Source organism: Capra hircus (assembly GCF_001704415.2).
Source record: "Capra hircus breed San Clemente chromosome X unlocalized genomic scaffold, ASM170441v1, whole genome shotgun sequence".
In the NCBI taxonomy this organism is placed as follows: Eukaryota; Metazoa; Chordata; class Mammalia; order Artiodactyla; family Bovidae; genus Capra; species Capra hircus.
In genome coordinates, this window is record NW_017189517.1 from 7,467,062 (window position 1) to 7,475,987 (window position 8,926).

Consider the following 8,926-nt stretch of genomic DNA (forward strand, 5'->3'; position numbering starts at 1 on the left):
GGACCTTTATGCATTGGCCTCTTTGACAGACTGCTAATTGAGCCAGTGTCAAAGCTCCCTAGATGACTGCAAAGGAATGTGGAAATTTCATACTATTTTGTTTGTTATCTCTCAAGCTTCTACCCCCGCTACCTGCCCCCAACCAGTTGCTGGCTGTATCAATTTTTTATTGCTTTACTCTTTTCATGCTCTCTACTGCCTTCTGTACTCTCATATTTCTGTTTTCCTTTATAAAGTAGCCTATAAATCCCTAAAATTTCTACTTCATAGAGAAACTTTTATCTCTGACAGTTGGATACAAGGTTCTGAGCACACCAAAATGTGTTTCAAGTTACACTCTTAAATAGATGGGCTTGTATTTTAAACACAGGGTGGGGGGTTTGGTATCATGTTAATCTTGTTGCAAGGTTTTTGCCTACAAAAGAGAAGGCAAACAATTAAAAAATTTTCTCAGAAACTAAATATTAATCTCTCTAGCTTTTATCAATTGGTAATTTGCATGTTACCAACATGTCACCAACTTTATTAAGGTAAATTATGAACAGGAGAAATGTAGTTATGTTAAAGCATATATGAATAAACAAAATTTTTCCTTTGGAAGCATAAACGTTTATTAGACTCTGCTAGATATATGTGTTGCTTTAGCTGGTTTCTTTTTGTTAAGCCTATTTCTGTTAGTTGCTAAGTAGATAATATGGGTAATCTTGATTAGCAGAATTGTTAAGCTCATCCGCATAGTTCACCACTCATCTGTTTTGCTAGAGCATAGCCTACAGCTTCAGGCACAGAATAAGGGGGAAAAAACTAACCTCTTAGGTTTTCTAACTAAACTTTAAGTCACTGATTTTCACTTTTTAGTGTTTTAAAGGAAAAATTCATAGCTTTTCAGGCAACGCTTTTAAAGAGTCTCTACAGGAAAAAGGAGGGGAAACCAATGAAATTATGTTAGAATAAAGGAATTAAGCTTTGGTTCAGAGGTAAATGGTACTAAAGTGTGGTTTCACCAACAGTTTTTCCATTATTTAGTTTTGATTAGGTTTTTAACCTGAAAATGCCCAAGGACAGTCAGTCCGTATTACATGTGTGCAATTGGACAAGATGAGATAGTTACTTGAAGATAGGTCGGTGATAGATCCTGAGCATAGCTCTTTGATCATTGAATTTTAAACAGTGTAAATTAGTGAACTAATGATTAGAGATGAGCTTTATTTCAGTGAGAAACATACTTTTAAATTATTTTATTCAAAATAGTCAATATTCCCATGAACCAAAAGTTTTTAAATTGATATACAGAGAAATAGCAGTTTGCTCATACAATAAACTATTCCTAACTCTCTTTTACTTCAGAAAGTAACGTCTTTAAAACTAATGTCATTTCGACTTCTAATTCTCAAGGTTTCTTTTTAAATGTCTTACATTTCAGAGAATATTTACTTTTTTCTTTCTTTTTGGTTTCTGCATTTCTCTTTTTTCTACTGCAATTTTCCACCTTTTGTGCAATTGTGAACAAGGTAACGAAACGCCTCCCTTCCTCAGGAACATCTACTATCTTCATGCTTTCTCAAACTTCCAGCAATCACAGTTTCTCTTGGAGTGAATAAGGTGACTTCCTTTCTTAATGTACCAACTTGCTTGCATTCTCATTTGCTTGACAACATTTTCTGATTCTTTATGAAAGATTCTCATGACTCATCTTTATATCTTCTACTTGATACTTAATATTTTGCCATTTTCCTTTAATCATTTGTTCACCTTCTCAATTGTCACAATGGAGAATCAAAAACCTGGACTGTAGGTCTGTAGTCCCACTGGTTCCTGGTACACAGTAGAAGCCACAGAGTGTTAGAGCTAGTCTGTTCACTAAGGCAGGAATGTTTTGCACAAATTTCTCTTTGTTCAGTACACTCAGAGTACCGGAACAACTCTCAGAGGTGTTCACCAAAAGGATGGTAAGGTTTACTAATCAAACCATATTGCCTTCATCTACCACATAACTTACCATTTCAAAAACTCAAGTTTGCCACGTACTACTAATGTCTGTATTCTACCATGAAAACAATTCAATTTGAGGTGGAGACTTTCTTAGGTCTTTAAGTGTACTCATTTAAATGTTATGCATTTGCTATAGTATAATCATGTGTACTTTTGGCCAGAAGAGTAGTCTTATAGGAAATGGTTTTTTTTTTCTTCCTACATTTTTATCACCAGGTAGGTTACCAATCTTTAAATGCTTTAAGTATCTTTACCTCACTATTACAGAGCAATCTAAGCTGTAAAAAGGCATCTGACTCATTATCCACCAGACCTTCAGTCAGACCTCTTCTTTTACGAACATTCTCAGATGAATCTAATATATTTTAACAGGTACCTAGTGTTAAAACAAGTGGGCTGGCTTTAAAGAAACAGATTAACAGCATTATAAACAAAAAATGAAAATATCACTCTCTAAATTTTCTCTGCTGTTGGTGTGGTGAACTTTATACTATTCTTTGAAAAAATATAAAGATGCATTACTTGGAATATGGGGAAATACATATTTTAAATTTGCTGAGCCCCAAAATAAAATTTTATCCATTTTCCAGAGCTGAAGAGTAATATAATATATTTAATTTGTAAGGGGCATGTTTTCATGGCATCACATGAAAATGCTTGTTACCACTGATCAGGAAATATAATTGGATTTTAGAAGATCATTTGGAAAATTAAAAATAAATATTCCAAAATTGCATCTGTATAATATCAAGTCAGTTTTAGTATTGCATGTTCTTTTGGGAATTATGTGGAAATAATTCAATGTGTCTGCACCTCCATGTGCTATGTCTGTGTTTGCAGGTATATATTTATGTCCTTGTAAATGTCTGATCCCCAAGTGTATGGTAATGAACCAATCTACTCTAATCACTTTTTGTAGTGTCAAGTTTTATTCAAGCTAAGTATTTCAACTTTCGAAGGTGAAAGCTTTCCTAGCCATTCAGGGGGATGCTAGCCTAATGATTTAGAATGCATCATAATTATTTTTTCCAAAAGTGAGTATATTCATCATATAACATGTTATTTCATTTACCTCCCCCCCCAAAAAAATATTTGGAAGAAATTGATATGCCATGGGAGGAATTTTTGAAGTTGACTCCTGTATGTGTATTCTGTTTCCCACAGAGGCAGGGGCCTCTGTCACCCCAGGCCTTTCAAGGTGTTTTATCCATCCATGGACGTTTAAAGTACTTCATGAATGAGGTTTACAAATTTGTCAGCTTAGAAACAATTCCACACAGCTTAGGGCAGGGCATCTTCCATGCACACATAAAAATTAATGATCATCATGAATGATATTGCACATCAGTTCACTTTGATGCTAACAATTGTGAGGCCACTTCATAGGCCCATTTTTTCATCAGCTATCAGCTTCCCTACCCTTCAGCAAAGGATAAAAATTGAGCTAAAAGATTGAATCCATTGGTTCTTCTATCTCCTACAGTTCATCACAGTCTGTATCTGCAGTGTTATTTTGGGAGATGACTCATTTTGTCTCGGTCTACCTCCTTTTACCCAGTTGGAGTGACTCAGTTCAGTCGCTTAGTCGTGTCTGACTCTTTGCAACACCATGGACTGCAGCATGCCAGGCCTTCCTGTCCATCACCAACTCCTGGAGTTTACTCAAACTCATGCCCATTGAGTCGATGAAGCCATCCAAAATATTTTCCCTCAGTAATGAGTCTGGTTCCCAGTAGCCTTCAAAGTCTTTGACTATCTTGTCCCAGATAGCCGTGTCCTAAGTTGTGTGGTGTATTTTAGTGAATTTTTTAATCCCCCTGGATTGCTTTACTTAGCTTGGTCTGTGGTTTGGGAGACTAGGCTGGATAGCAGACATTGCTACTGCTTTTGGTCTCTCCAGGGCCTTAACTCCTAGTGTTAAAACTAAGTAAGGTTTTGTTTTGTTTTGTTTTGTTTCAAAAACGATTGTTCTATTTTTAAAGTAATTATTTCTTCTAGGAATATATTTTCATATAACATTATTTCTTCTCCAAGGAAAAGAAATCTGGCAATTAGTTTAGCCACCGAGTTTGTCCCTTGTTTGTTAAGGAAACTGCCTGACTCCTTATATAAGTTCTCATGTGAATGTCAGCCTTATTTTGGTTAGCGTCAACTTGCCCCTGCTACCTGAAGAACTAATATGAGAATATGTGTGTGTCCCAAGTTGCTTCAGTCATGTCTGACTCTTTGCAACCCTATGGACTATAACCCACCAGACTCCTCTGTCCATGGAATTCTCCAAGCAAGAATGCTGGAGTGGGTTGCCATGCACTTCTCCAGGGGATCTTCCCAGCCCAGGGATCGAACCTGCGTCTCTTATATCTCCTGTATTGGCAAAGAGGTTCTTTACCACTAGTGCTACCTGGGAAGCCCCCAGTATAAGAAAATGAAACATCAAAAGAAATAGAAGGTATTCTACAGGACTTCTAGTCCAAGAATGGCAAGGAAGGTACACCAAAAGGGGAAGAAAATAGTATACCCCTTAAGGCCCTCCACTACTGAAGTTTTTAAAATTTGAATTTTTGAGTGTTGAATTAAGGTTAGGTTCACCTCCTTGACAATAGGACTTGTACTTCTCCACATACCTGATTTACAGGCACCAATTCTCATGTAGCATCCTAATGATAGTGTGTGATAGTGTTTAGAGGATGAAGAATCTAGATTTCTTAGGGTGGTTTCTTTTCTAAAAAGATAATGAATAGGGAAAACAGAAGAGTCAATTGACTCATAGATACATGATCTATCAGAAAAAAATTAACTTAGCTATTATAGAGAGGAAACATGTTTCTTTAAGTAAAAGTGCTTTCTTAACAATCTTTCAAATTAGAGTTTGTCATAATAAACACAACCAAAAACCAGTAATCAGTTCATTCATTCATCCTGTCCTGAGCACCTGCTGTGTGCCAGACACTGGACTGGGTGCTAGAGACAAAAAGTTAAATAAAACATCCCTGTTTTCATGGGGTGGGGCTCACAGCTAGAAGGGATCCTAGTCAGCTAAGCCTCTGCTATCCTAGTGGTAACAGTTCTTAGGAGAACCCTGGAGCAATCCAAAAGCAAAAAGCAAGTCTGAATCTATTCAGCTGACAGATGAAGAAAAGATTAAAAACTGGTTACTGTGTCACTTTTTTCCCCAAGCATGTGAATAAAACTTGGCAGCTTTTTTAAGACAATTGGTTTACTCTCATAACAAAATTTACTACATGATTTATTTTTTTTAAGTGCTAAACAGATGGTTTCACATTATTATTAAAATTAATGTTTTAACTCCATATATTTTACATCTTTCAGAATCCGAATCTTGAACTGCCTATGTTATTGTCCTACAAGCATATTGACAGTGGTTACAGATAAAAGAGAAAGCATGAAGAAACAACTTCAAAAAGTTATCATCTCAGGATACTTGATATGCAACTAACTAAACCACTATCTTATGTCTGAGGTTCAGAATAAATGTCCAGTAAAATACCAAATGACTCTCTTAAGCATTTATAATTATTATAAGTAGCCATTATGGCCAAAGCTCTAAGTTATGAATTATATGAAAGTTGAAAGCAAGAATATATAGAATTTCTGGCTTTAGATAGAATAACTACCAAATGGGTTCTCTTTTAACCCATGAACTCTGTGAATGGATTTAAATATGATAGAATAAAGTAGAAGTCATGCAATGGGAATGAATAGATTTTGCTAATCTTACTTTTTTGCCTGGCAAAAGAAATAGGCTGTTTGGATCACATTTCTTGTTCCTACTGAATGATGATCTTAAATTTTTCCCACATATGAAAGGAATACTTGAAAATATAAAAGAGCTAAATCAATGCATCAGATAGTAGTTAATCCTTTCTGTTCACCTACATGCTGATTATCCTTGCCAAATAGTGCATTGAAAGGTGGAAAGAATGTTGACCCTGGGTATTTTTGCAAAAATCAAAAAAATTTATTTTTGTTCTTCTGAATTACACTTAATGGGTGGAAGACTACTAGATTTGAAAAGAAATCATTTCCAATCACTTCAGTGACCCTCAAAATAGTTAAGATATAACAGATTTTTCCAATATTAGTTTTACTGGGATCAGAGGTAAAATGGGCAAACCCATAGTTACATTAAAATGCCATTCTGAACATCAGTCTTTTATAATTTTTTTGTGGAGAAGAAGGAAGAATAGCTTGTTTGAAACTGTTAACAGTTTCTATTTGAAAGAGGTTGCATCTGTGCACATATGCAGCACTTTTTTTTTAACTTGGCAATTTGGGAAGGAGGAAGGGTCCATAACATGACTCTGAACATGAATATTGTCTCTCTTAGGAAACATGGCTAGAGTAATGGTCTAACTCTAAACCATGAGATTCACCTTGGTTAAATCCTCCACTTACTGGACTAGAGGGAGATTATAGCCTCCTAAGGAGCTCACTTAAAACATAAAAATAAATGTGATATGTCTTTATTAAATGTTAAAATTAAACATACACTTGTTTCTGGATATAAGTGACTACATTTGACTCCTAGATTGAAATGGTCTTTTAAAAGGTATTTTTGTTCCAGTTTCCATTTTTGGTTGTCTTTCTGGCATGCCTGTACTATTATTAGTGTTTATATTGTACCTTGATTTGGAGAAGTATTAGATTCAGTCTATGCCAATGTATTTATAAAGTCCAGATGACATATTTGATTCTTCCACTTACATTTTGTGTTAATGTTTAGGTATAATTTTTCTTAAATTCTCGAAAGGACATAATTTCAGTTATCAGAAGCCATTCCATCATTACCGACCCTTTTTCATTATTTCATTTGTTACCATCTATCAGTATTATTTTTGAGTATTTGTTAGGTGTCATCACGCCTTCCTAAGTGTGCTGTGTTTTAGTAGCCTAGTATTTGAAGAAGTCTGCTGGAAACTAAGTCAGTATATTCTCTACCTATTCCAAAGAGCTAAAAATCGGAGCCAGGAAAGCTTTTGATGTTTTGTTGTTGTTTTTGTGTTTATAATTGTTGCTGTATTATTATTGTTTTACATAAGAATTATAGAGACTGTGAATACAAAGAGCCCACCTTAACTAGAGAGCCTTGTTTAATGCAGACCGTTGGAGGTTTGACATAATCAAAATATCTAGGGTAGCAGAAATATAACTGGTGGCATGTAAAATTCCTTGCAACCTGGAAGAAAGATAAGTAAGGGGGATGTAAAGTCGTGTCTTATAAGGAACACATTACACTGCAGCTCAAATTCATGATGACAGTGATGTGTGATATGGCCTAGATTCTTGAAAGGGACCTGACTTGACTTTTTTAAAGATAGATATTTTATTAATGAGCTAAAGAAAAGGGTTGGCATGAGGTTAGCAGAAGTAAGCCATCCAGTATTCCTATCACTACAATCTAACCACCTTATTTTGCACCAGAGAAACTGATAAAGTGTAATAATAGGATCATATACCCATCATTTGAATAATTTTGAACTACAAACTGTCCTTATAGTTTTCATAACTGTTGTCCATTGTTTAAGGATGTTACTACTAAACTGAAAACATAAATTCCATATCTACCACATTTACACCAGCAACAGTATAAAATGTAAGCCTAAATTTGCAAAATTCATAATAATTTAGTGATGGAATTTTTTAATAACATGCAGTATATAAATGCAGATTTTATGCAAGTGTTGACAAAATCATTTTTCAGCTTACAAAATGGGACTGCAATATTACATTTTTCACTTCAGCAATTTTTTACATCATTGCTTTCTATAATGAATGTGAATGCCATCTTTTATGAATGCAACTTGCCTTTTTCATTACAGAAATTTTGTTCAATGTAATCAATAAACTTTGGTATGATATAATTGACATTTTCAGTCTCTTTTTTGTAAAGGTCCGTTTGACATAAAAGTAATATGGAAGCAATTTGGTGATAGGAAATAAGTTTCTACTTTCTTCTTTGCCTGTACAGCTCACAAAAGACTGACCATTTCTGCGTGCACACTGGCATTTGAGGGCAGAACTAATTTGGGGACGTTCCAATATTTGGGAGTTCTGAATAAGGCTGGATCTGGTTGCTGTATACAGAAAAGTCCAGCTAAATAGGCAAATATGTATTGCTAGGTTGCTGTGTGCTAGGCAGTACCCACTTGTTGGACATTGTGCAATATATGGTCCATGTCTGCATCCCATTGAAATCATTTGATTCTTTTTTTTTTTTTTTTAATATTGATTGGTTTATTTGTCTGCACCGGGTCTTAGTTGCAGCACATTGGGTCTTTAGTTGTGGCATGCAGGATCTGACTCCCCGACCCAGGATGGAACCCGGACCCCTGCATTGGGAGTGTAGAGTCTTAGCACTGGACCACCAGAGAAGTTCCTGAAATCATTTGATTCTTAAGTAGCCGAAGATGCAGGGATTTTACAGTAGAGTGTGTGTGTGTGTGTGTACATCTTTCTCTCCCTCGCACCCCTCCCCCTCCGTTCCTTCCCTCTGTTGTTGCTCAGCGTGCCTCTAGTGCCTTGTGAGTGTCCCTTTTCCTTGAAAAACCCTGCTCTCCTTGACTCCTAAAAAACTAGTCACCTGGGTAGCTGGTTTCATTACATTTGTACACTTCCGTCTCTGTATTTTTATCATCTTTTAATCCTGTTAGTCTTTGACCTACGTTGAGAAAATGCATTTCCTCTTTTTTTGTTAAGTGGGAAATGTGCTCTATGAGGAGGTGAGACATGAGTTCAAGTTTCAGCTTTGCCACTAAGAGCCATTTCCCTCTAGATCCTCTTTTCTCTCACCTGTAAAGTGGTGTCTTGGGGGTGAGGGGAGAGCAAATGAGGTAAAAGATCAGCATATGAGGTAAAAGATCATAATTGCTTTGTAAAATGACATTTACTAGCCAGACAAATGCATTGGTATTTT

General features: G+C 35.7%; 1 protein-coding gene across 5 annotated transcripts in view; it reads left to right on the forward strand.

The window, feature by feature from the left end:
- ATP11C (ATPase phospholipid transporting 11C) overlaps positions 1–7,878 on the forward strand; it is a 170,427-nt gene extending 162,549 nt beyond the window's left edge. For 2 of the 5 annotated variants that reach the window (XM_018044206.1, XM_018044204.1), the window contains one exon: positions 5,323–7,878. Coding sequence is in view for 3 of the 5 variants with exons in the window: in XM_018044204.1 (XP_017899693.1) it covers positions 5,323–5,385 (63 nt within the window). In the remaining 2 variants the exon portion in view is untranslated. Of the gene's footprint in view, positions 1–2,259; positions 2,365–5,322 lie in introns of those variants that run through there. The other 3 variants (XM_018044203.1, XM_018044205.1, XM_018044207.1) reach the window with 3 other exon arrangements.
- Positions 7,879–8,926: the final 1,048 nt, after the last annotated feature.